The 27,581-nt window shown below is 36.8% G+C and overlaps 5 protein-coding genes across 5 annotated transcripts; 2 read left to right on the plus strand and 3 right to left on the minus strand.

Annotated features, from left to right (window-relative positions):
* Positions 1 to 745: 745 nt before the first annotated feature.
* On the minus strand, positions 746 to 6,854 carry LOC141676308 (uncharacterized). The gene is made up of 8 exons (XM_074482106.1): positions 6,599 to 6,854; positions 5,158 to 5,287; positions 4,916 to 5,043; positions 4,120 to 4,258; positions 2,394 to 2,508; positions 1,921 to 1,984; positions 1,348 to 1,827; positions 746 to 1,084 (listed from the first exon to the last, which is right to left on the minus strand). Exons 1-8 carry the CDS (start codon positions 6,752 to 6,754, stop codon positions 1,079 to 1,081), a joined length of 1,218 nt encoding a protein of 405 aa, XP_074338207.1. The 5' UTR covers positions 6,755 to 6,854; the 3' UTR covers positions 746 to 1,078.
* Positions 6,855 to 7,494: 640 nt separating this feature from the next.
* Positions 7,495 to 10,502, minus strand: LOC141676340 (serine/threonine receptor-like kinase NFP). Its single transcript, XM_074482108.1, has 2 exons — positions 9,165 to 10,502; positions 7,495 to 8,410 (listed from the first exon to the last, which is right to left on the minus strand). The coding sequence occupies exons 1-2, from the start codon at positions 10,272 to 10,274 to the stop codon at positions 7,679 to 7,681; spliced, it is 1,842 nt and encodes a 613-aa protein (XP_074338209.1). The 5' UTR covers positions 10,275 to 10,502; the 3' UTR covers positions 7,495 to 7,678.
* A 2,659-nt stretch (positions 10,503 to 13,161) lies between these two features.
* On the plus strand, positions 13,162 to 14,264 carry LOC141714846 (protein FAR1-RELATED SEQUENCE 5-like). The gene is made up of 2 exons (XM_074518343.1): positions 13,162 to 13,746; positions 13,899 to 14,264. Exons 1-2 carry the CDS (start codon positions 13,162 to 13,164, stop codon positions 14,262 to 14,264), a joined length of 951 nt encoding a protein of 316 aa, XP_074374444.1.
* Positions 14,265 to 14,297: 33 nt separating this feature from the next.
* On the plus strand, positions 14,298 to 14,978 carry LOC141714853 (protein FAR1-RELATED SEQUENCE 3-like). The gene has a single exon (XM_074518350.1). It carries the CDS (start codon positions 14,298 to 14,300, stop codon positions 14,976 to 14,978), a length of 681 nt encoding a protein of 226 aa, XP_074374451.1.
* A 1,777-nt stretch (positions 14,979 to 16,755) lies between these two features.
* On the minus strand, positions 16,756 to 17,681 carry LOC141714860 (ubiquitin-like-specific protease ESD4). The gene is made up of 3 exons (XM_074518358.1): positions 17,565 to 17,681; positions 17,086 to 17,451; positions 16,756 to 16,992 (listed from the first exon to the last, which is right to left on the minus strand). The coding sequence occupies exons 1-3, from the start codon at positions 17,679 to 17,681 to the stop codon at positions 16,756 to 16,758; spliced, it is 720 nt and encodes a 239-aa protein (XP_074374459.1).
* Positions 17,682 to 27,581: the final 9,900 nt, after the last annotated feature.

Raw genomic sequence — 27,581 nt, forward strand, 5'->3', positions numbered from 1 at the left:
TATAAATATTAATAATTTTTATTTTATATACTTTAATTGTACTTCTATTGTATCACGTAAAATATTTGTTGTTTTGCTAGCTAACAAATTATTAATTGCAACCCTGACCGTCTAACTCAGCTGGTTGAGGTTAGGATTTTTGGGGCTTACCATCCAGATCGTCTAAGTCAGCTGGCCGAGACTAGGATTTTTGGGGTTTACCGTCCAAGATCCTAAATTTGATTTCAAATGAACACTCGGATTTAATTATGTGCACAATCCCTTTTCAGCATTCGAACACCTGGTTAACAAAAAATAAAAAGATATCAATTGTTTTTAATAATTATCAGGTCGAAATCGAATAGGTGTGAATATTTTTTTTTCAGAGCGACTTCAGTTCAGAACTAAAAAGAAAAATGTACATATACTACAGTATAGCGAGACGAGGGAACTTCATTCAAAAATTTTGTACAAAAGCTATTTGGATCCTGGGATTTGAATCCAGTCAACAGCAATGGGAATGAACTTCAATTTAAACATTTCAGATTTTGCACACTCATCGAACCTCGACGAAAACACATCCCAGAGTTTGCCAGCTTATCGATCGAACACGGATGAAAACACTATAACTTTACAAAGCAAAGCTCGATTATCTTAATGAAGCAAAGCTCGGATTTACTGATGTTTTTTCAATCTCAAGTCTCAATACTGAAGTTCCTTTCTCAGTCCAAGACATCGACGAACTTCACAATTACACAGGCAATAGTTTCATCCAACAAATGATAAATCATTACATCTTACAAAACCATTTATAAGAGTAATAATAAATACAAAATCTAATTATTGAGTTGACAACAGAAGCAAAGTGGTCGATACTTAATCAACCCATGGAAATATGCGATGTTACAAAGTGAAGGTGCTTGTAGATTTGACAAAAACGTAGCTCCAAATAATAAACATGCATGGAGCTTAACTGTCAGTGTCGATGACTTTTCCGAACTTTTCCAAATCATAGTTTTAATGCAGCTTCAAGATACTTCCTTGCAAATCCGGTTACAGCTTTATAAGTTGGTATGGCATTTTAGCAGATCCCCTCGGTTTATGACTGCACAAGAAATATTACAAAATATCCAACATTAGAAACAATAAAAATAATCGTCAGATTAATATTTTAACAAGCAATGGTACAAGTATTAGTGCATAGAAAAACTAAAATGGGAGACCATCGAGATTTGAGAAACACCAGATTTTGGGATTTGGCACATTATATCACCAGTCACCACTAATATTGCAGAAACAAGTTGAAAACAAGTATCATACATTTGCCAGAAAATGAACATTACAGCCTTGGTGCCTCGTGTACATTACCTGATCCTTTTTCTTTTTCGGCCGTCTCTTTCTGCGCGGTTTTCGAACGTCAGAGTTCGAACTCAAATTGCTACTGTTGCTTGTTAATTCATTTGTATTTCTCCGAAATTGTGTTGCTTGCAAGTGCATACCAGAGTTCGTATTGAAATTGTTAATGTTGTCAGTACGAGGATTTGAAATTGCCCTGTTTCTGAAGTTAGAACTCGGATTGCTCCTATTGCCTGCATGAAAATTTGAGTATCCACTGTTTTTAAAAGATGGTCCGCTCATGCTATTTGACATAGCGAGATCTTCAGGTCTGCGTGTGAATGGTTTTTTGCTTGATGGTCCGCTCGTGCTATTTGACATAGCGAAATCTTCAGGCCTGCATGTGAATGGTTTTTTGGTTGATGAGCCTTCAAACCCTGGCTTTACATTAACCGAATTTAACCTTTTAGATGGTCCGGGTGGAGGCATTAATGCACGAGCAGATAATTGCCTCTGCATTTATTCATCAAAAGGAAGAAGAGTGAAAAGACAGCACTAGCATCCTTCAATATTTAGGGTAGCAAAGTGCCAAATTCAATTAAAAACCTGAGATTTTTCATCACTTGACATCCCAGATGCTGCTTTGCCAGAAGTACTAGAAGCTTGTTCCCTGCCACCATAATAATAAGATAAATATAAGGACCTCTACTGAGCCCTTCCCTTGGAACAGTTTTAATGGCAAACGCATAGACCAGACATTAAATACATAATTAAGACAGAACAGAACCAAACATCAAAAATTATATTTCCGTTAATATTCCTCGGAAACTTAGAATGGAGTGCTATAAAGAGTTGCTTCCCAAGATGCGGTCACAAAATCTTTAAACAAGAATCAACCATTCAAAATAAATTATGGCATGGCACCTATATACTACATTCAGCCGGACTCCTATCTTTTTTTTTTGTTTCAGTATCTTTGACTATTTCATATAAAAAAAGAGCTGAATCCTGGTTCTAATACATATAAATTTGCAAAATTCTATCAACTTAAATAATAATTTACATATAGTTGAAGATACCTTGTACTTTTATCTGTCCATTCATCATCTGCGTCAGCTTCATCACTGGAGCTTCCAATTAAAAAGAAATCATCTTCACTTGGATCCAAATGACCATCATCCTCACTCCCAGTCTCTGTTAATAGTTTCAAGCAAAAAAAATACTACTAAGACAACCAAAAATACAGGTTAGGATAAGTGTAAAGGAGCTTGTACGAGAAGTAATCCTAGAAAATCACACAAAAATGCACTAATACCTAGGAAATGTAAATGTAAGACAGCCCTAAAATGTAAATGTATGACTGTTGGAAAATATCAAATCGTATTTTGATTCCAAATTCATACACATGTGTCGAGAATTGAGATGTATTTGAAGACCTGAACGCATGTCCACAAGTAAACAGCCAAGAAGTGCTCAACAAAGAGAACTTTGGAAACTAGGAAAGTTCTATTACATGATATGGAATGATGAGATATGAACTAGAAGTTCTGTCTACACAACTGGTGAGAAAGGAGAAAATTGAGAACATAAATAAATGTCCTAGTCTTCTAAACAATAATATTTAACCATAATAGTGAGAAAGGAACAGAAAATTGAGATCATACTGAATGTTCTAGACAATAAAAAATTATTGCCAAGACACCAGGGCATCTACTCTAGCACCATGTCTCATTGATACAGTTGATCATCATTTGTACATATACATATAGGAAACTGACAAGTTTAAAACATGACCGACTCTCAACAGATAGTAGAAGAACCACAATCATTAACTCACATTAAAAATGGTGAAAGTTGAGCAAGTGCAGCCTGGAACTCATCAGATATATACTTATGCTAACAATTATATTATTTTTGCAAACACTGATAATATCAACTTTAAAGCCACAAGCTCCAAAAATACAAAGCACAATTGTTATCAATTGATAATTAAGATGTTGTAATCTCTTCAATCCTATACATGATTTGGTCGAGATTTTAGGCTGTTGGGAATTAGCTTTGCCACTTAAGGGAAGGAGTTCATGGTGCTCAAATATATCTATCCAAGCTTGGCCAATGAACTGTAGGTTAAATTAACTCGTTCAAATCAATAAGCTATTTGATTTCCACTAAGATTGGCTTATATATTTAGAGAAGTCTAGTTAAATTTGACTGGCCACCAGGTAGTGTGGGTTGTTTATGTCTTTTCCGTGGCATCTATAATCCAATTTACGAATTACAATACCTACTGGGGGAGCAAGAACAGAGTTTTACACTCTTAGTTGTTTCTATTATGTCTTTTACTATGCAATCTCATCACGTACTTATATGTAAAAATATAATGGTCAAACATGTTTTTTTATAGCACTATCAACACTCTGATCACATAGGCAGAAATACTAATGCAACATGTGCGCATTTCAGATCTGTATTTCAATCCGTTAATCGTCATCCATATCACAGGGTGTAAAATTGGGAAACATACACATCTTTAATGGATACACAAGTTTCATACACCTTACTGGACCAAATAAGCTAATCTGTTACATATGTAGGAACTGAAGTTGTCACAAAAGTCAAAATTCCAAACAGTATAGCCAAGTAGCGATTTTAATTTTATATATGTATAGCGTTCATTATACAACATACTTGGTAGTAATAAGTAAACACGTAAATTAATCTAATAACATCTATCTTAGCTGATTGACGCTTATATGTAATAGTAAGCTGGATTTTAATTAAAACAAGTAGTGCAAATGAATATACCTTCTAAATCTTTACCACTTGCTGCAGCAGTAATTATATTGGCCTTAATCTGCTTCCGCAACACATTCCGCCTATCAACAGTTTCTGTATCATCACCGCCCATAAATAAAGGCACATATTTCTCATTTTTGGGGAAGAACTACAGTTTAAGTGGATAAAACAACTTTAGCTCATGAAAAGATCGTACAGAAAGAAGCTGATTCAAATACATCTATATTAAAGTATTTACAACAATGTGTGCTTAGTAGTAAGTGAACAAAACACTTAACTTGATTTACATTTAGATCGTTGAAAATATTCTCAAGAGGGCTGAAAAACCTATACTAGGGCATGTTTGTGCATATCATTGGTAAGTTTAAATCAACTAATAACTCCAATATATGATTTGGTATGTTTTCCAAATAACAAATCATGACTTAAGACTGAATTATAAGTTAAATTTCAAAAAGTAGTTGCAGGACAGAAATGATCATCTTCCAAGATGTTTGATTAAAATCTGATCTTAAGGATGCAGATGCAAAACAAATTTTTGATGCTGAATGCTTTATCATCTGTACTTTGTTTTGTCTTAAATGTTAAGTTGATAACTTCCAAACAAGTATTCAACTACCAAGGCAGTTGTGAACTTATTATTCTACTAAAAATTAATAATAGCAGTAAACTTTAACAGTAATTTCACATGAAGATGTTGACAGAAAATTTAGAACTTGGGATACACTAGTTTTCACCAGGCAATTATAGGTAGATCAAACAAAACAGTTAGCAGCAAGGGTGTACAATGTCCAATACAGCTTACCCTAACATATTCAAGGTCCTCTTTCAATTTTGAAAGCTGATCAGAAATCTCTGCTTCTTGGTTTTGACCTGCTGAAACTCGATGCTGTTTTTCCAGACGTCTTATTCTCCGTTCAATTTTCCTCCTCTCTGACCATCACCCACAAAAGAGAAACACATTGGATATTACAATTTGTTAAATCGGAAATTGGATGATAATGATAAATACAGCAGAACGAAATGTATATAACAAGGTGGATTTACCAAAAAACTTTTTCTTTCTATCCAGCAAAAATGTTTTGCGTTCATCAACCAAACGTGTCTGGAGCTCTATCTGCTTCTTGAGATCCTCTAACTTCTTTTCTTGCGCCTCTCTAACTTCAGCAGGAAGATCCTAGAATGAATCATTAGGTTAAGTATTAACAATATCTTACATAGAAACGTAGAATTTACAGACATACATATATATAGATAAATTTACCAAGGATCTACGAAAAAGGGGAAAGTAAATGAAGTGCACATTTTAACATTTTGAACTCGTCTACAAGAGAGCAACTTGTCATTTTTCAACAGAAACGATCCAACACAAATCCAATACCCACACCCATGTCGACATGTCATGTCATGCCAGACAATGGTGTGATGTCAAGATTGAAGAGTCCTGGTAACAAAGCAACAAACTATGCATCTAGGCCCATGCATTGCAAAACACTCTATTCATAGTTTATACCAATTTAATACCAGCTAAAAATCTAGAACGAAAATAAACCTCCTCTATATAACTTTAATCTTAATCCAACCGAACCTACACTAAATATTCAGTAGAATTACTCACCCCCTAACCGAATACACCCAATCCTCACCGAGTGATACTAGAGGTGCCAAATATAGTTGCCAAATGACGTGGCAATGACGTAGCATTATGGGGAGTTTTTGTTGGTAATATCAGTGTGACTGCACGTTATTCCATTGAGATATACCCAATCAAAATCTAGCACGCGTCATTTGGTAAATTAACTCATACCCAATTTATGACCTCTACCATTTTACATCCTCACCTACGAACCAATTTCTCCTAACAAATAAACCAACAAACCACAATTACACATAAAATCCAAGTCCAAAACACGCACCACGCAACAAACCAAAACAACTCCCCCTTCCCCGTAAAAACAAATACATCGCAAACTTTCCCGAAATTAAAACAATCCCCTAACCTCATAACATTTAACAACACCCACCACATTAGTCCATTGAAATATACGCAATCAAAATCCAACACACATCATTTGGCAAATTAATTCATACCCAATTTACGACCTCTACCATATTTCATCCTCACCTACGAACCAATTTCACCCAACAAATCACCCAACAAACCATAATTACACATAAAATCCAAGTCCAAAACACGCACCACGCAACAAACCAAAACAACTCCCCCTTCCCCGTAAAAACAAATACATAGCAAACTTTCCCGAAATTAAAATAACACCCTCACCTCATAACATTTTACGATACCCACCACATTCCCGAAACAATAAACATACTCACACATCATCCTAATTCCCCTAATCCACCCCAACACTTTTCGAAAACACAACAACTACCATCAATCACAATCAACTACAACAACAACTTAACAATTAAAGCATTATAAATTTATCATATATATATATATAAGTGTATATATATATGTGTGTACCTTACGAAGAAAGCGCTCAGTGGATCGAATTTGGTTCTTGAGAGAGCCAGATGATTTGGGCTTACTGGGCTTGGGCTTTTCGATGGTGGCGGTGGCGCCTTTGGGCCGCCGGTTGTTCGCCGGCGGTTTGCGCTTGCCGTAGCCTCCGTGGCCCATTTCAGACAACAAGAGAGACACACTAGTGATGTTTTTGTAACCTAGTTTTTAGTTCTGTGACTTCTGTCTAGTTTTGTTAGGGTTTGTGTTCTTTTTTAGTTTTGTACCCAAGTAAAAAATCAATTAATAGAGTCCGTTTTAAACTTTATTTTATTAATTTTTCCGAATTTTTTTATTATTTATAGGCGTACTATAATTTTGTAGCAACACGAATTTTCAAATATGATTCATTATTGCATTACATGTTATTGCATTGTTGGCGCTTTAGTTCCTATCCGTCCGTATTGCTCGTGTTCAATATGAAAGTAGGTTCCAAGCGCTTGTGCGGTGTTACGTGAATTAGATTTTTTAAGATTTATTCTTGTAAAGTCTCCGTGAGATGACATTCTCGGAAAAATGATAGCCGACCTTGTTAGCCGTGTAGGAGATTTGTGTGATTTTGTTTGTGCATGGTCGATTGGTTTCGTCATGTTAACAATTATACTCCTTAAAAAACCGTTATAATTACTTTATTATGATTTGCGAAAGCCAAAATATTATTTTGAACATGATTAGTTATTTTTTATAACAAATTCAATGCTTTAATATCGAATTATAAATCAATCGGAAAAAGTTAAATTTAAATCAATTTGATTCATTTATCACCTTGAATTGATGTTCATTGCCCTGCTGTTGAAGCTTAAGATCTGGTTGCGGACGAGTGCATAATGATTTTGCAGCATTTTATATTTGAACAACGATTATTGCAGCATATCGTATCATAGTTCGTTATCACGGTTCATAGCTTATTACGCATTTACAAGTTAAGACCAATCATAACACAAAGGCATCTCTAATCTCTAGACTCTCAAGCTAGGCGCTAGCTAATCAATCACCTGCTTAACAAGGATCTCAGAATCCAAAACAGCAGACAACTCTCAGCTTTTACCTAGCAACAACTAGCCCTGGTGAAAAATCTTGCGAAACATCCGAAAACAAATCATCACTCTTGCACAATGCATACACAATGTCCACCATGCTAGGTCTCCTGGCAGGATCTCTCTGCAAGCAAGCAATTGCCACAGACACAACATTCACTACACTGTCCATCAGATTCGATTCTCCAGTACCAAGACTTTCGTCCATCCACTCGATTAATCGCTCCGTCTTCCCATCATTCTTCTCCAGAATTCCATCCACCGTCGACCATAAGACCTTCCCTTCTTCATTAATTGCCTCTCTTCCGGAAACCAGCTCAAGTAACACCACACCGAAAGAGAAAACGTCCATTTTTGTCGAGACCACGCCATCAGTTAGATATTCAGGCGCAATGTAGCCTTGAGTGCCAACAATGTGCATTGTTATGGCATTGCAGCCGGTTTTTGCTAGTCCAAAGTTGGCAATTTTGGCTCTCATGTAGCCATCTAGGAGAATGTTACTACTTTTGATGTCTTTGTGGACAACGCGTGGTTGTGTATGCTCGTGAATGTATTGGAGCCCGTTCGCCACATCAATGGCTACTCGCAGCCTCATTTTCCAGGTCAGTTGTTCGCTACGACTGCTGTGTAACCATGAGTGAAGAGAACCATTTTCAACATATTCGTAGATCAAGTAGCAGTTTGCATCTTCAGGGTCTATGCAAAAGCCCTCTAGCTTCACCAAATTCCCATGATTTACCTTCAAAATCAAGATTATCATTCAATTTAGTATAATATAGATTCATTCATAGGTTTGATGTTATTTTTTACAGGTAAAAGAAGCATAGACAGATAAACACTTAATAAGAGTGAGGGACCCCTTGGATTATGGGATTACAACCCGACACATTTCTGTATTGATTTCTCATCTGATTCTTGTTAATCGAGTTGAAATCACGTGATCCAAACGACGCCTGAGTGTAATGTTTCCTAATAGTATGTAATGTCATGTAGGGTTCATTATACTAATTTATTTCATCACTAAATCAAAGATAATAAAAGAAAATATATCTATAGCCTTCTGCCCTCCTCCCTGAAAAAGGTCATGAGTTCGAATATTCATTCTACCTCCACTCCCACTCGAAAATCTTATGCATCGAAAAAGGGTTAAAGTATCAAATTTACCAGCATATAACTAGCGAAATATCAAATTTACCACCGATTAATTCGGAGTCTCAAATTGGCCATTTTTCACACAAAAATGCTAATTTTCGATGATAAATTTGGGATGTCGTTAGCTTATGGCCGACTTGAAAAGTGGCAAATTTGAGACTCTAAATTTGTCGATGATAAATTTGAAACTTTGTTAATTATATAGTGGTCAACTTGATAATTAACCCCATCGAAAAATATGTAATATAGAAGGCACAAAAAGGACAAAAAGTAGATATGAGGTAGAACAATGTAAAATTTACTAGTTAGTAGTTGCATTTTGACATTGTAGTAAAATTTACCTTCTGCAAGATCTTGAGTTCTTCACAGGCATTCCATTTCATCTTCTTGATTGCATACAAAATCCCATTGATATAACCTTTGTACACAGATCCTTGAACAACACATTTCTCATCGAAATTTTCAGTTGCTTCTACCAATTCATCAATACTAAAAACTCTGTACTTATCTAAACAATCTGAAACATCATCCATCAAATTTACATCTACTGTTTTCTTCTTTAGACTCATTTGTGGCTTTTCTTGATCTCTATATTTTCCTCTATTTTTCTTCATCAAAGTCTCTCTATAACCCCACAATCCACAAACTAAGAGCAGTAAAAAACCACAAATTCCGAGCCCGATTGATAATCCTCTGACCTTACCTTTATTTTCACTTGTCTTGATTAAAACAGGAGCAGCGGGAGCAAAAGCAACAACAGGCTGTGTGAAAACAGGTAGTCGAGAAACCGGAACAAAAACAGTTTGAAAAGGCTTGATGTTGTTCCCATTTACATCAACAATAGCCTGAGTACTTGATCCAAATGTTTTAGCTATTGAGGAGAAGGTATCAGAAGGCTGTAAAACATAGCTGATCAAGTACTTTGTTTGTTTTTCGACCTGGGATTTATCAGGGCACTTGCAAAATATCGGAAAGATTACATTTACACCGATCGTAAGATTAGTTGGAACAAGGGTTGGATTGACCACAATAACAGATTGGAAGCTAGTGAGGTTTTGGAACTGATTAGTTGAAACTAAGTAATAAGTGTCATCTTTCTTGATAGTAAAATTAAGACCAGCAAAAGAAATGGTCATGCTACTATTAATTTTATTGCAAGAACATTGAATTGGAACTAACAAAGATTGAGAAGGTACTAAAGGAGAAGACGGGGAAGATATATTACTTGGTTTCGAGATCATCAGCCTGCTTACGGAGAAAAGATCACCTACAGAAGCTAAATCAAGAAAATCAGGAGCCTTGGCTCTGTAATATACATATGTTTGGCATGGACTAGTTGTCTGGTTTGGACTGCAGGTGTAGCCTGAAGTGGTTGGCTCGATTATCGGCTGCGATTCGCAGCCGAAGAAGAGAAACAGAGTAGTGAAGAGACAGAGTACTCTGTTTTTCATTTTTCTGTGTCTGGAAAAGTTATCCAGAAGCTCTGCTTATAAGATCAGAAGATTTGTGTAAGAACCAACAAAGGGTTGGTGTAATGATCGAGGTCTTGGTTTCTCGAGAGGTCAATGGTTCGACTCCTGTGTGAAGAAGCTAGCAAGTAGCATGTCAAGCTTCTTGTGAAGATGCCTAAAAAGTAAAAATTTAAAGGTTTAGTTTAATGTTTGTTGCATCACATTATCCTTTTAGTCGAGTGTTTCATTTTGAATTTTCTTTGTTGAATTTTTCTTTGAATTACTATTGACACAAAAGAAGATGACCAATGTTTGGTTAGTATATGACCATGACTGACGTCCTCCGTCCCAAATTGTTTTTCCCATTTTAACTTTCTGCACTGTTTATGTTAAACGATTGACTACTAATTTATATTTAATCTATAAGATCAAACATAGTCATGAGTGATTTTGTTGGATTCGTATTTACGAGTACTTTAATACGATAAAATTTTTATATTTAATATTAATACGATATTAAAAATATTAACCATCAAAAGAGTGTAACGTTTTTAGGACCGGAGCGAGTTTGCTCCGTACGTCCATGTACACATGTAAAAATATATGTGATCCACTCTTGTCCAGACATACTTTCAAGACTTTGTTATCCTGCTACTTATTATGTGAATGTATTATTTATTTATTTGTATTGCGTAACTACTATGGCACTTTAAAAGGTTCCAATTTGTTAAACAAATGTAAATTTCTAAATGATGTGTTTTATTTTCAAAAGGCGCTTGTCCATGTCATGGTCGGTAAGTTATCTATTTACGAAAAAATTTCGCAGACATATAAAATTTTAAAAGAAAAATCACGGATATAATATGTTAGAATAATATAAGAACCTGAAAAGGATGTTGTTATTAGTTCCTTAACATAATATCAGAGTTCAGGCTAGGCTGATAGATAACTTAGGTTCGATCACCGTCACCCCTAACATTTCTCACAATTTATGAAAAACACGAAAGACAAATTTATGCCCTAAAGATAGGCGTCCGTCATCCACTTTTCGACTCATAAATGAACTTTTGAGTGAGGTGGTTTCTTGACACAGTGTTGTGTCTTTTAAATTCATATTAGTTTTCGGTGTTAAATGTATATATAAAAATTTAAATATATAGATACTTTTAGCGATCAATTGTTAGAACATCTCCAACCACATAAAACCCTTAGCTAAAAATCATTAATACATACTATAAATAAAAAATATAGAGATTATGTAAAAAAATTCATCTCCAATGGTGCATTCCCCTTATCTATAAATATAGTCAACCTCTTGATGTTGGCTATATTTGTTGAACCACTACAGACCTGTAAGAAATCCGTAAAAAAATAAAATTAATCACTTATTACCATATTGAAGTAATGTATTCTATTTATAACAATATAAAATTTTAATAACATACTATTTTTAAAATATAGCTAACCAATATAGCCAATAACATCGAAACACAAATTTTACATATTATTTCACGGATCCAATTTAGTCAACTAATTATAACTAACGCTATTGGAGATGATCTTAGGATGATGCGGACATATTTTCATAATGCGCAATTCAGGCATTTTGCCATTTCAAATAGACGATCCACTCATTTTGAGTTTTTGTGTATTCTAGATACTATGCACGGAAATTCTATGCATAACTCATGCATTTAAGCGACTTTTACCAAGTGAAGGCCTTTTTCTGCTCTCAAGGTAGAAAAGTGAAGCCAACATGTTCTTGGCAGTTGGGAGTTGGACTTCCGAGTCATTTCATGTCAAAGACTTCAAGTCAACAGCATAATGCAGTGAATCCTAACATTATTATGTAGCGGATGAGCAAAAATCGAATTTTTTGAATTTCTTAACCTCTTTAAGGACAATCATATATATTTGTAAAAAAATTATCATAAAGAATATTTAGGGAGCCTTTCGTGCCTCTTTTTAGATCCGGCCATTTCTTAAATATATATAGACCATCAAAATAAGAAAACTAACACATAAGTATTAGTTTTAGGAGAACGGTCTACAACAACAGTTTGTTGTAGACCGTTTTACAACAAACACATTTCTAGCCGCGGTTGGTAGGATGGACTGCTGAAATTTTCCGCGGTTGGTAAGATTGCCCCCTTATCCCCAGCAATCCAACAGCCCCCTTCACCACACAAAAAATCAAATTCCACAACAAAAATTCTACTCTTCAAGTGACCAAATTAAGCGATTTTTGGGCATTTTCATCAAGAAATTCAAGTACTTTTGTCAATTCAAGGTATATTTCTTGTCTTAAATTTCACATTTTCATGTCGGATAATTTATTTGCTCGTATGTTTCGTCATAAACGTCAAAATGAAGACCTAAAACCCTTGTATTTTTTGAAGATGATGATTTTGTAGATAGAAATGAGGAATTTATTAATTTAGATGACGATTTGGTTGATGTTGAAGATGAAAATGAGGTTGAAAATGATAATGATAATGTTTAGGGTGAGGATGAAGATGATAATGTAGAGGATGCAAATATGTATGAAAATGTTGATGGGGGAGTTCCATATTTGAATAAAAAAATTCAAAGTGTGGATGAGGCCGGTCATTTTTTTAGGGCTTATGCTTTACGAAATGAATTTGCTATTAAAATTTAAGCGAGCCATCGTAATAAAGACAACGAGATATATGGTCGTTTATATGTTTGTAGGCTTTATGGAAAAAGTGTCGTCGCCGAGAGTAGTCAAAATAAACGGCGTAGAGATGTTCTTCCTAAAAGTGAGTGCAAGGTGAGGATGTATGTCAATTATCAAAATAAAAAAAGTCTTTGGGAGGTAACTAGTCTTGAATTGGTACACAACAACGGTCTTGTTTCTCCTAGTAAGATGAGTTTGGTACAACGCGAAAGACATGTCAACACCGCTACCCGTAGTTTGATTAAAACGCTTTATGATTTGGGGGTTCGTAATTGTCAAGTGATGAATGTGATTGGTAACATTCATGGAGGTAATGATAAAGTTGGTTTTAATGTTCAACATGTTAGGAATGTGTTAAGAGACGAGAGGAAGAAAAGGTTTGAGATTAGTGATGCCCAAGCGGGGTTGGACTTGTTGCATAGGTTGAATGAAGAAAGTGGTTCTAAATATTTTATTAGGACCGAAGTTGATGAAGAGAATCGTTTGAAGTGTCTAGTATGGATTGATCTGAGATGTTTAATGGCCTACCAAAAATTTGGCGATGTTGTGGCTTCTGATACCACTTATCGAACAAATAGATATGCAATGCCATTTGTCACATTTACCGGAGTCAATCATCATTATCAATCGGTGATTTTCGGGTTTGCATTGATGCGGGATGAACACGCGTCGACTTTTGAGTGGATTCTTCGTACTTGGCTTGAAGGTGTGGGGAATAAGCCTCCATTGACTATAATCACGGATCAAGATAAAGTCATGGCAAGCGCTATTGCGGTTATACTCTCGAATACTACCCATTTATTGTGTTCTTGGCACATAAGTCAAAAATTTCCCGAGAAATTAGCTCATTATTATTCGGCTTTTCCGGAATTCAAGACGGACTTCAACCATTGTATTTATAAATCTCTCACCGAATGTATTAATAGGCTATATGGGCATCGTTTGTGGAAAAGTATCACTTGCAAGAGCATAAATGGTTAAATGGGTTATATGAGTTGAAGCACAAGTGTTCGACATTTCAAAATAGTACATCGAGGAGTGATGGGATGAATTCTTTCTTTGATAAGTATGTGAGTTCGGCAACGGTACTGAAGGAATTCATTGAAAATGCCCAAAAAGCATTGGCAAGGCAATTCATGAGGGAGAAGGAAGAAGATTATGTCACAATTAATCTAAAACATCCCATGAAAATGCATACCACATTGGAGTATCATGCTTCTTGTATTTACACTAAGGAAATGTTTAGAAGATTTCAAGATGAATTGGTTGAGTCTTCAAAATACTTTGTTTAAAAAGACCGACGAGCTTGTGAAGAAGGGGAGAGAATGGGGGATGTCTATACGTACTATAGTTGTTATAGGCCCATGTCCGAGCCTACGAGAAGAAATGTTTATTTTGTGGCATTCGAGAAAGCAAGCTTTTTGGGAATATGTATGTGTAGAATGTTTGAACATTCGGGGCTACCTTGTAGACCCATATTGGCGGTTTTCACTAAGAAACGGGTTTCGAAAATTCCCCCGTATTTCATAAACTCGAGGTGGACAATGCATGCCAATAGAGTAAATGGTGTGTTGCCCTACGATTTGGATGTTGGACAAAGTCATGAGATGACCTCAACCGATCGATTTAATAGCATGACAATGTTAACCATGATTTTTTGTCAAAGTAGCATTGCATCCAAGGAACGGTATGATTATGCCGTTGGAGTGATGAATCGAGAAATACCAATTCTCGAAAGAATGGGCGTTGATGGAATTAAATCTTGCGAAAGCAATTCTAATGCTCCAAATGCAAGTGCTCATGAAGGACCAATTCTTGACCCTATTATGTCCCAAACTAAAGGGAGGAAAAAGGACGTTCATTTCAAAAGTCCCATAGAATCAGTTGATAAAAAGGAGAATCCGCCAAGAAAGTGCACCTATTGTCAAATGGAAGGCCATGATAAAAGAAAGTGTGCTAGTAGACTAGAAGATCTTAAAAATGCTCAAGAATTGCAATATAATTAGTAGTGTAGTATTTGTAACCGAATGTTGTAATCTTTTAATGAATTTGAATTTTTAGTATTTAACATTGCTTTCTTTTTTGTTATGTTTTATTGTCATATAATTGCCAATTATTGTCATATAATTGTGTTTTATTGTGATAGGTAACATGACTAACGAGTATAGTGGTGACAACAACTCCGATCATAGTTGTGATTCGGTTTCCCACGTTAGCAACACATTCTCGGACTCCCTACCAAGCGACTCATGGTATGAGGACAATGACGAGGAAGATGTGGTCTCACTAACCTTTAATGAGATGGAAGATGCATGTGCCAAGTTGATGCCCCTTGTGGACAATGACGAGCCGCCCTATGTGGAGGAAGAGGAAACGGACTTGTACCCACCCGATGAGGGGGCTTATAGGGCCAAAAATTGGATCGAGGCATGCAATTGGATGGAGGGTAGTGAACCGTGGAGATTGGTGAACTCTCATCTGGATCCGTACTTCCTTCCGATCTTGAATTTGGGCAACAACACGCCCGATGGAAAATGGAAAGAATCTGGATGGAATGGCAGTAAGCATGTTAAATGTGATCGGATTGTCGATATTATAAACTTGAGGTCTCGTGAGGGCTGTAATATGGACAAAATGCGCATTGAATATGTGAAGGGTTGGGTTTCACACCTAACGGGAGGGACAGAGAGGGAACGCGACACATATTTTGCAAGATTTTGTCTCTACGATGGCTAAAGTACCATTCCCGTTACCATTTGGAACGACTCCAACCCTTACCCGTGGAAACTTACAGAAGGGCATATCCGTGATGGTTGTGTACTTGTTCTCTACCATATTGCATGCGCAAGGAGTTGCTCAACACCGGTTATCCGGTAGTCTTTCTAATATACTAGATATTTTTGGTTAGGATCAATATATTTCGTAAAATTTAGTGGATTGTATTGATCATGTAATTTTCATTCGAACCTATGTATTTTATAATTTTCATTGAATTTGAGCGGAAAGTATGTATTTTCTATGAATTCAAGTACGAAATTTAAGATTAAAAGTCTACCTATAAATTTAAGATTGAAAATTAAAATTTACAAGTCCAACTATACATTAGAAATTGTTATGAAATGTATTGAAAAGTTTTTTTTAATATTTGGACAAAGTGTTGACTTTTGTTGACTTTTTAAGGACTTTTCAATTTAATGTAAAAATTGAAAAAAAATATTATTTTTTTGAAAATCACTCATTACCGTATTTTAAGAATTTTGAGAGTGGTTTAGGTTTTTGGAAGTTAGTTTAGGACCAACTTCCAAAAATTAAGAAATTTCAACAGAAGGTTTGTGCTCATTACTCTGTTTTGTGCTCTGTTTTTTGGGGAAAAAGCAAACACACGGACCGTGGAAATTTTTCGCGGTTAGGCTGGAGATGGACCGCGGAAAATTTCCGCGGTTGGGTCTGGAATTTTTTTTTTGTAGACTACAAACAGAGCAGCCAACCTGCATACGACCCAAAATCCAAATTCACAACATGCCACACACCTTATCACAATCCACCAAAATTCACAAAAATCCACCAAAATCGAAAACAATCCAAATTCCACAAAAACAACCAAAATCCAGCAAAATTAAACTACGTCAAACCAAATAAAATCCAACTACATACGAAATAAAATCCAACTATATACGAAATAAAATCCAACTACATACGAAATAAAATCCAACTACATAAGTATTACGAAGCTTCGTGACGTCTACGCATACAAATCCCGGAAATCCCCCTTGCCTTCCCTAGCTAAAGCTCCCTGGCTATCCGATACCTGAAGGTATCCACCTCCTCTTGCGACCAATTCGGTACCGCGGCTAAGTCATATCCTTGTGTGAAGTAGTCCATGTATTTCATCACATAAACACCGCAATCATTGGAGTTTCGTTGCTTTGGTCTGGACGGTAGAGCCAGGACCTCGGCTGAAGTAGGGTCACGCCCCTCGACTGGCTGTATCATATGCAATAGCCTCGGTAATAACCATGACTACAATGAAATTATGATCCGAGAATGAATACAATATACAGTTGGTAAGGACTATATAGAAGACATTAATAGTAGATAAGTAAAAGACCATACCACCACTCGTATATCCTCACCATAATCTGACTCGTCATTCATTGAATCTATGATAAGACCTTCAAATCGTCTAGTACCAAACATGAACAAAACCCAATGCACATCTCCGACACAACAGGGGATGAATATGCAGTCCGCCTCAAGAACAGAAGGACCAACAGTAGTAGTGGCAAAACCAGTAAAACTACGTAATGCTTTATTCCATGCCCTCTGCAATGTATCTCCACCGATCCGCGATGCTTTTCTGATTTTCTTCACATGTCCTTTCCCAAGTACCATGAAGTAGGGATCCATGAAGTAATAGATGGGTTTCCTCTCCCATATACCTCTAGTGTGAATCTCCTCCTCCCGACTCCTTAGCAATCCCTGAAAATAAATATGAATGCAACAACTAAAATGAATGTAACAAGTAAAATGAATGCAATAACTAAAATTTATTAGACAACTAAAATGTATTAGCAACGAGTAACGAACAATACCATATTAGTGTATATGATCCTGTCATCAACCCATGTTCCTGGAGCCAGACTCTGCATAGCTGATGCATGGACGTGATAGTCCTGAACAGTAAGACCACTGGGAATCCTCGGCTCCATCCCAAAGGCCCATCCCTAATCTGAATATATAGCATTCTTCTTTGTCATGCTGAGACTCTTAGTGATACTCCACTTCTCTTCATTCATCCTGCCGGATGCAAGCTTCACCGGCGCCCGTGGAATCTGGGGACTACCACCAAACTGTCTGCTCACCCTGTCCGGATGCTGCCACTCGACCACATCATAACATACAAGGGGAACTCGACCGCACCCAGCTAACTGTGCCTGTATCATCTCACTATCCATAACATCGTCGAATCTAGCATACGGTCTCCAAACCACCTCATCACCAGCAACACCATCAAACTCACCCCCACATGAGTATCACTAGAATAGGCTCATCCCTCAGCAACCGGATAATACTCCTGACCGGGAGACCGTAAAGGCACGCCAATACGAGGAAATCTCTCGTAAGACCACACATGTAACACCCAGGCACAACAAACAATGCTCTTACTGTCCTTCTTTGCAGCAATCTCCAAATCCCGGTATATATGAGCTAACACAGTTGCACCTCAAGCATAATAACGAATCTCCCGCATATTAATCAATGGGTGCATATATCACACATGAATAAAAGACCGGTTGATGCTAGGGAAGAGGATACAACCTATCAAGAATAGCAGATACGTCTTAGTATGTACAACCGTGACCCTCATATTATTCTTCTCAGGCTTCTGTGCAATATATCTCTCAAACAACCACCCTAGCTTGATGTTATTCTGATACAAAGCCTCCTTTACCTCCTCCTCGGTCAAAGGCTCAAACCAAATATTAACAAAATACGCAGCCTTGTTCTCTATCACCCCACAAGTCAGTGCATCCCCCTGAACTGACAACCCTAGAGTAAATCCTCCATCCTCCAGTGTAACAGTCATCTCCCCCTGTCTCGTGAAGAAAGTGTTGGTCTCAGGTCTCCAACGCTCTACCAAAGCAGATATCAACCGAGTGTCAGTAGCCAAGACAACAGCAGGGTCTGCAAAAATCCCAAACCCAAGCATGTGTAACAATTCCCGCTGTGGTTTCCTTAACTTCCAATCGTGCAATGACTTGTTCCCAGAATAGCTCTGTAACTCATCTCTCCCTGCACCGTCCCAAACATCCTCACTAACGTGATACCGATTATCCCAAATAATATTATGCGCGTTCGGACCCGACAACATATTCCCAAAATCACCAAAATTATACATACCTGAAAATATTGTCAACATAATTCATCAATCACCACAATAAAAACACCAACGCATACACAATAAAAACAATACCACATATATAATCACCAAGTACACAATACATTAACCCCTATATTCGCAATTCGTAATTATACACCCATTTGTTCGAATTATTGTAAAATTCATCCCAAAATCATATGTTAATTACATCCCAAAAATTAAGCACCGAAATTTAACCCCTAAATTCATAATTATAAATTCTTAATATAATTCGAATTTAACACTAATTTTATCATTAATTTTTTTTACACTAAATAATTCGAAATTAACACTAATTTAATTCGAATTTCACACTAATTTTTTCATTAAATTCGATTTATACACTAAATTAATTCGAAATTAACACTAATTTAATTCGAATTTAACACTAATATTATCATTAAATTCGATTTTAACAATAAAAATAATTCGAAATTAACACTAATTTATCCTAAAAAATGAATTAAATTAATCCTAAAAAACGAATTAATTTTTCATACTACAACATTAATATTTTTGAATTAAATCAATTCCAAATTATGAACCCTAGAAATTCTAAAAAATCGAATTTAATCATACTACAATTCATATGATAATTCATTATAAGGATTCATACATTAATTAACCCTAAAAATTTGAATTACATACACAAAATCAGATCTACACCAAGAAGAAAGCATAAATTTATATCAATAAAACTGTAAATAATAAAAAAGAATCGATTATATACCTTAATTACGAAAGGTATATAAGGTTTCAGTGTTCTTGGGTTGCTGGGTTTTTTGCTTTTACTGTGTTTATACCCGTTTATATGCCTCTGCTGCGGCTTCTACTGTGTCTGTGTCTGTTTAGAGTTTGTTTTTGCTAGGAATTAGGCAAACAAAAAATGACACCAACCGCGGAAATTATCCGCAGCCCGTGGGCTAAGGGTATTTTCGTAATTTCTCCGGACCGCTGAAAATTTTCGCGGTCCCCTTTATGCTGTTTCAATTACCAGCCGTTAGATCCACCATCCAACAATGGAAAACACGTTTGTTGTAAACCGGTCTACAACAAATGTTTGTTGTAGACCGGCCCCCTTAGTTTTAACTAGAATAGGTAAAGTTTTTATCTTTGCAACAGTGGTGACACTAAGATCTTTGGATACAACATAGTATTGTCAGGACTGTTCTTGTACATATACAAGTGTGACTTCTTGCCTGCTGCCACTTGTGTCTGTTGTTGTTGTTGTCGATGCCTTATCCTATCTCGTCATGATGTCATCTTTTGTCACTGTAAAATCCAAGAGGTATCGGTAATGTCCTAAAGTTTTAAGTAAAAAATAAACATGTGAAAATGTATGAATAAGTCAATCATGATTCACCAAGTAGGATTGCTGTCCAGTTTCCTAAGGCTTCTAGGTTTCCAAAAACAGTACAATTTCGAGGCAGGGAAATTGCGGTGTTCTTTCTCACTGTGACATGACCCGTTAATAGGTAAATCTCCAATTATTCATCATCTAGGAAACAAGGACTTTTCCTTTTGGCTGCCGTTTGCGAGTTCGATTCGGCCCTGACTCGGCTGAGTACGTATTGGACTTGTCAGGTGGAGAGCCGGGAAAGATTGTTGGACTTGGCACCGACTCTCCTGAGACTCGGCCCAACAAGAAAAATCCCAACCCGACTATAAAAAATCCCAGCCCATTAAGTTTTTAGCCTAATTTTTATAAACCAGTGCCATATATACACACACCAATACATCATACTACAGGCTACATCATCCAAACCCATCTCTTTTAATCCAAACTCTCTCTTTTAATCCAAACTCATTATCGATTTACAGCCATACATCCATATATAAACACAATTATATACGCATACACATACACCCATGTTATTCCTAATGAACTAACAATGAGATTTACAGAAGGGGGTTGAATGTAAATCTCAAAACTTTTTCAAGTTTTGAGCAGTTTCAAAGGCTATGTGTTTAAGATAAACAAGTGTATGAATTGCTTTAAGCTAATACTGACAGATATATATTCAAACACTAATGTAAAGAACACAACAGACCTTAAAAACTTTTCTGGTGGATTATTGTTCCACCAGAGATGGTATTTCAGAAAATCTGTGATTCAAGAAGTTGATCACAGCTGCGTCCTAGTACAAACTAGATAATTTTTCTCTCAAGATTTTTCTAAACAACACTGGAAAAATTCTCTTCTAATTACTAGCTGTTACTTGGTTTATATATCACCAAGTTTACAAGTGAAGACAAAGATAAAAAGTACAATAATAAAATAAGTTCTCCACTTGTTTCTTCTCCATTTTACTCCAGTGCATTATTGACTATTGCCTCTTTATACTAGAGTAGAACGACTGCTTTTTCTGATGTTCCTGAAATAGGCTACCACATCTCAGTTATCTCTGTCAACCCATGTGTCTCTGTTTGTAGGTACAACTACCACTTGTCAACTGCTATTTAACAGAACATCCGTTGAAGCCTTCATCCGTTGATGGCTTTATCCGTTGATGTGTTAGCAGTTGAAGCTCTATCCGTTGATGCACTCATCCGTTGAAGGATGTTATCCGTTGAAGCTTTAGAGACATCCGTTGAAGCTTTGTTTCTCATCCGTTGAAGGTCTTTAAGTTATCCGTTGACACCATTTCATTTATACAAAATTACAAGGCATGAAATACTTACAATTGGCCTTCCTATCTGCATATCCTCTAGTAGTCAACATGACTTATAATTTCCCTCAATATTTAAGAATTTATATCTCAAATTCAGAGACTGAAATGTGCTACAACAGTAGACTTATTTCTAAGTAAAGCTACACCATCAACGGATAGCCAAAATGGTCTTATCCGTTGAGGCTACAAACACTAGATTTCTACTTAAGTGTTTTGTTAAACATATCATCAAACTAATGCACATATATTCCTAACAATCTCCCCCTATTTATGTCTATAAAAATTGTAGACATAAATTCAAGGTTAACTTGATGATAACAAAACACTTAACAAATATATGAACTGAAACTAAGTAGAAACTCAAAAGTGCTGCAAAAGTGTATGTACTAGAAGGTAATTGAAGATTTACAGTATTTCCAAGGATGCTCCTCTAGCCTGAGCAAATCATCTTTTTCTTCTTTGATCCCTGGTTTTCTTTCCTAGCCCTTTGTCATTTTCCTCAATTTGGAGTTGGAGTTGTCTGAAGAATTCAGCTTCATCTTCATCACTGATATCCAACTTATATTGCATTTCTTTGAGAGTTTCATTGCTAGCAATCTTGAGTTGGTCTTCAAGTCTGAAAAATCTTCTGACTCCTTTATCATCTCTGAATTCCATCAACCAATGAGGTGATTTGTGAATTGTAGTTCCCCTTTCTTGAATGAGTAAGGTTCTGGGCAAGGCATTGGGCTCCCTCCAAGTTTTCCTTATGTTGGCAATCTTGTTGAGAATTTCAGTCTTGGCAGTCCTGGTAAAGCCAGAATCCTTTTGTATGGCTGAAAAGACTCTGATCAAGGTAGAGTAGCCTTCATTCAGAATCCTGTAGAGAGGCCATGTTCTTTCCCCAGCTCCTTTGTATCTGAACACCAATCTCTCTGGTAGCTGTCTGTAAGCAGCAATTCCCCTTACATCCTCCAGCTCATCCAGATAGAGTTCAATGTCTGAAATTTCTTTTATGTCACAGATGTGAACATAATCATCTTTAGAAATGGGTGGCTTAGGGTTAGGCTTATGTTTTTGAGTGAATTTCTTAGAGTTTAGGGGAGGTGTAGATTTGGATTTTCTTTTCTGTTTCTTTGGTAGTGGAAGAGTGGTTAAAAAGGTAGGCAAATTGATGGTGTCCCAATCAATAGGTTCCTCTTTTGGGATGATTGGTTCACCATGGATGTTTATAGTGGGATCAGCAACAAAGGGTTCAGGTATGGAAGGTAGAGATTTAGTTTCTTCAGTGTTGGCTTCACTCCTTCTATGTGCCTTGGCCTTTCTTCTGTTTCCCTTCTGCCATTCCTCTTTTTCCTCCATACTTTCACCAAATATACTCCCAAAAACCTCATCTAAGTTTGCAATCTTGTCTTCACCCCTGACTTCAATTCCTTTCTCATTTTCAACTAGACTTGACTTTAGCTTTTGTTCAAGCTTTGCTTGTGCTCTTTTGTCAGCCTTGAGTTTTTCAGCTTCTTTCTTTAACCTTTTGGTTTCTTCCCTCTTGGCTATTGAGAATTTGGGATGTCCTTTCATCACACATATGCTCTTTCCCTCTCTAAAGATAATAGCCATGTTTCTCCTTACTGCCTCATCCATGGTCTCCTTGTGTTTTATGATGCTAGTACCCAAAACTTTGTCTTCATCAGGCTTTGGAAGAGGAAAGTCCACTTCTTTCATCTGAGCAAAGTCTAGAGGGTTCTTTGTGGAGTCCTTGCTGGATCTAGTGTTGGGCTTGAGAACCATAGGTTTTAGATTCTTGAAAGAAGTCTCTCCAACCTTATTTCTCCTTTCTGGCTTGTGCTCCATATTGATTGGTTCAACCTTTGTGCTATGTTTCACAGATATTGATTTATCTTGTGTTGAGCCAAACAGCTGTTGCATCCTTTCATCAATTCTCCTCCTTTGCTCTTTCACTTGAATTTCAGCTACTGCTAGCTGGATTAAATCAATTCCATCAGGCTTTCCTTTGATTTGAATGATTGGAGAAGTAGTGATGGCAGGAACTAGCACTTTAGATATTTGGATTTTTGTAGATGGCTCTCCTTCCCCTTCCCTTTTACTCTCCCCCTTTTTGTTATCATCAAGGAGAGGGGTCAAGCCCTGTGCTTTTGCCAGCTGCATAAGTAGATTTGTTTGAGATTGTTGGTTGTGAAGAATGGTGGCCACAGAATCTTCAATAACTTGAACTCTGTCTTCCAATTTGGCCAGCCTCTTTTCAGTATGTGATTCCTTTTTCAATCTCAACAAAATGTCCTGCATTGTACCATAGGGCATGACTGAATCCAATTTTTCAGAATTGTAGGATTTCAAGTCAGCAATATCCTTTCTGAGTTCATCCACACTCAGATTCTGTCTTACTTGCTGCAACTTCATGAGATGCAGGGAGTCCAAGTGAGCTGTAAGGATAGCCTTTGTACCAGCATGAGAAGTTTTCTGAATGGTCTGTTTGATAGTACTGATTTGTTTGACTAAGGAGACATTGAATTGCCCTGTTGTAGACTCCTTTGTGAAGGCCCATTCAGGTAGATTTGGAATAGAACTAGGGCCTACATCTCCCCCTAAGTTCATGCTTCCATCAGAAGAAACAAAGTCATCATCATCAGAATTTACTCCAAATTCTTCAAATGACTCACCAGCTGTTGAAGGCATCTTGTTAATAGCAGCTTTGTCCCTTTGAAGAGATGCTGTTGTATGTACTAGATGTAGTGTCTTTTCTGCCTCCACATTGCCCTCTGCAGCCAATAATTGATAGGCTGAAACAGGATGAGTAAAAATGTCAGCATCCAAGGAAATGTTATCAATAACAGCTTTGTAATGTTGCTGAAATTGTCTTTCCTTTTCAGCATCATTCACAATCATTGACTCACTAGCAATGGCCGGATCCATCCTTATTTCTGCTGTACCTGCCTTTCTCTCATTTTCTCTATGTTCTTGCATCAGGGGCTCCCCCTGGCTCACACAACTCACTCCCTCACCTTCACCTACTAAGGTGGTACTCCTCTCACTTACTTTTGCCATGCTGGAAAAAATAGCATGCATGTTTGAGCTCTCAATCTCTCCTTTTGCCTGGGAGCAACCCAGCCTCTCACTCAAATTGTCACTCCCTTCCCTCAGTCCTAGAAGTGATTGTACAGTAATCAAGTCTTCTACACTTGGAATTGTTTCAGTTGTGTGTGTAGAGACTATCAACGGATGAGGAATAGCCGTTGAAGGTGAAACTGATGGTATCAACGGATAACTGCTGTTAAGCTTATCCGTTGAAGAACAACCACTTGTCAACGGATGAGTGATATCCGTTGAAGAAGGAAAAGAAGTAGAAATTGAAAGTGATATAACTGTTGAATCTGTGTAGATTGATATGAGTTTTGGTGACACAGATCCTTCAATTACATCTGAAAGAATTTGCGGGTGATCCAATAAATCATCTAAAAGATGATGATCACCTGTATTTGAGTGGGGCTCCTCCCTGAGTTGTAAAGAGGGAGAATCAGGAATTGATGGGAATAACATATCCACATCTAGAGATGGTGAAGAAGTGTGTGGTGATTGATGTGTGTTAATTATGAGAGAATGGGGCTGTGACTCCATATTTGTTGGAGCCACATCAAACTGAGTTTGAGAAGGCATAGATACAGATGGATGTATATGTGCAGTGTGTGCACCCTGTGTAGAAGATTGGGTTCTTGCTCTCTTTCTTCTAATAAAGGCTTTTGTTGGTGAGTGTTTGGCTTTAGTGTCCCTCCCTCGTTTGTTCTGTGTTCCTGGTTAGGAACTATTTTCAATAGTTACATCCTTTTGGGAGGATGCAGCTAGGGATATGCTAGTAACCCTTTCAACCACCACAGCTTTTTGAGAAACTGTGGCTTGGCTAGCTTGGGAAGCACTTATCTCTCCTTCCTTATCCCGGGGGTTTCTTTGATGTTCACCCCTCCCCTCACCACTCACACCCTGTTCACTCCCTTCAAGGTTAATGGTAGATGTTACAACTGTTGTCTTTTGAGAAACAACAGAGGTAGTTTTCTTTGTCTTTGATTTTGAAAGTTTAGTTTTGGTGACCTTGGTAGGAATCTGTTGGGGCATTGTCACAGATTCCATGGCCACACTAGAAGATAAAGAAATAGAGGGGTTGGAAGAAGTAGGAGTTGTAGAAGCAATTACCTCACTTACCTGAGGTGCATTCATGATTGGTAAATATACCAATGGCACACTGCTGTTGAGATCCATTCTCAATAAATCTGCAAGAACTCTTTTCTCTTGTGCCCAGCACTTGAGTTTATTATTCTCATTGGTTATGACCAAACCTTCAGCAACATGGTTAGCCAATAACATAAAGAATCTAGCATAATAGATGTTATTAGATCTATTAGCTTTGTTACCTAATCTAGTACCCAATTCTAGCATAACATAGTTGCTAAAATTAAAATACCTATCAGAAACAAGCATATAGAGCATATTAACAAGAGATGAAGTTATGGCATCAAAATTGCTAATTTTCCCAGAGAAAACCTTGATAAAGGCATCCCCAAGAAAACTCCATTCTTTCCTAAGGCCTTTTCTTTTAATACTCCCTAAACTAGCAGATTTAAGAGAATAACCTATGGAATCTAACATGCTGGATACACCATTATTAGTGTGTGGTGTCATGGCATTGTTCTCAGGTAATTTAAAATATGCTAGTAAATCATCACAGTTAACACAGTGATTTTTACCTTTGAGAGTGAAGGAGATAGTCATATCTATTGAGTTGAACTCAACAGTTGTCCAAATCTCCTCAACTACTTCACAGTAAATCGTTGGGGCTTCCAGCATTGCATAGCTAAGTTTACAGTTTTTGATGAAGTCCATCATTTTGTGATAATCGGAGTGGGCTTCATTCTTTTCTACCAAAGCTATGAAATTGTTCTTCTCATAGATGAATCCGGATTGAGACATAATCTTTACTACTGGTGCCATTGTTGTGAGTAGAATTTGTAGAGAATAACTTGAAGGTTTTGCAGAGAGAAAATGGTAAAAGCTTTGAAATTTCAAGAAAGCGTAAAGTAAAAAATGAAAAATCAAAAGGGCTTATATACTTTCTCAAATTAAAAAGCATAAATAAGAGATTAAACAATAAATATATGTAAGTGAATTTCAGTCGTTTAAGAATAAACTGTAAGTATTCTAAAAACTACCTTTAAAACAAATACATACAGCTGTATGTGTGAGTATCAACGGTTAAGACAATAGAATCAACGGTTGTGAAACACCTGAATCGACTGATGTGATATTTCAACGGATAAGGTAAACTGTCATGCGTTGAAGAGCACTTCAGTTTTATCCGTTGACGGATAAAAATTCCAGAAATGTATATGACTTTCAACGGATAATGAACATCCGTTGACAGAATAATTTTGACTTTCAACGGATAGGGAATATCCATTGATGGAATAATCTGTGTTAAAAATCAAATTTGTTCTTGCAGCTAATACATTTCAGGCTTCAATTCAAATTGCAATAAGGACATGAATTTTAAGAGTAATTAAGCATACCTAGCTCACTTACCAATCTTGTGAATGTTGATTCATCAAGTGGCTTGGTAAATATGTCTGCAATTTGTTGTTCACTTGGAACAAAATAAAGTTCCACTGTACCTTTCATCACATGTTCCCTAATGAAGTGGTACTTGATATCAATGTGCTTGGTTCTTGAGTGCTGCACTGGATTTTCAGTAATGGCAATGGCACTTGTGTTGTCACAAAATATTGGAATTTTGTCAACAGTCATACCATAGTCAAATAACTGGTTCCTCATCCATAGTATTTGTGCACAGAAACTACCAGCTGCAATGTACTCAGCTTCAGCTGTTGATGTGGAAACAGTATTCTGCTTCTTGCTGAACCATGATACAAGCTTGTTCCCTAGAAATTGACAGGTGCCTGTTGTGCTTTTCCTGTCTATTTTGCAACCTGCATAATCTGCATCTGAGTAGCCAATTAGATCAAAACCAGACTCTC

The sequence above is a fragment of the Apium graveolens genome, chromosome 1, assembly GCF_009905375.1.
Source record: "Apium graveolens cultivar Ventura chromosome 1, ASM990537v1, whole genome shotgun sequence".
Taxonomy (NCBI): Eukaryota; Viridiplantae; Streptophyta; class Magnoliopsida; order Apiales; family Apiaceae; genus Apium; species Apium graveolens.

Bases quoted from the DNA above. Each gene is read 5' to 3' on its own strand.
- LOC141676308 (XM_074482106.1), bottom strand. From the start codon at position 6,754: ATGGGCCACGGAGGCTACGGCAAGCGCAAACCGCCGGCGAACAACCGG. The intron at 5,044-5,157 runs GTAAATCCACCT...GGTGATGGTCAG, and splicing joins TAGAAAGAAAAAGTTTTTTG to AGAGGAGGAAAATTGAACGG. The intron at 1,828-1,920 runs GTTTTTAATTGA...GAATAAATGCAG, and splicing joins CAAGTGATGAAAAATCTCAG to AGGCAATTATCTGCTCGTGC.
- LOC141676340 (XM_074482108.1), bottom strand. From the start codon at position 10,274: ATGAAAAACAGAGTACTCTGTCTCTTCACTACTCTGTTTCTCTTCTTC. The intron at 8,411-9,164 runs GTAAATTTTACT...TTGATTTTGAAG, and splicing joins AACTCAAGATCTTGCAGAAG to GTAAATCATGGGAATTTGGT.
- LOC141714846 (XM_074518343.1), top strand. From the start codon at position 13,162: ATGAGTTTGGTACAACGCGAAAGACATGTCAACACCGCTACCCGTAGT. The intron at 13,747-13,898 runs GTTATACTCTCG...ATGTATTAATAG, and splicing joins TCATGGCAAGCGCTATTGCG to GCTATATGGGCATCGTTTGT.
- LOC141714853 (XM_074518350.1), top strand. From the start codon at position 14,298: ATGGGGGATGTCTATACGTACTATAGTTGTTATAGGCCCATGTCCGAG.
- LOC141714860 (XM_074518358.1), bottom strand. From the start codon at position 17,681: ATGGAGCCGAGGATTCCCAGTGGTCTTACTGTTCAGGACTATCACGTC. The intron at 17,452-17,564 runs GTATTGTTCGTT...ATTTATTTTCAG, and splicing joins GGATCATATACACTAATATG to GGATTGCTAAGGAGTCGGGA. The intron at 16,993-17,085 runs GTATGGTCTTTT...ATTTCATTGTAG, and splicing joins GTGAGGATATACGAGTGGTG to TCATGGTTATTACCGAGGCT.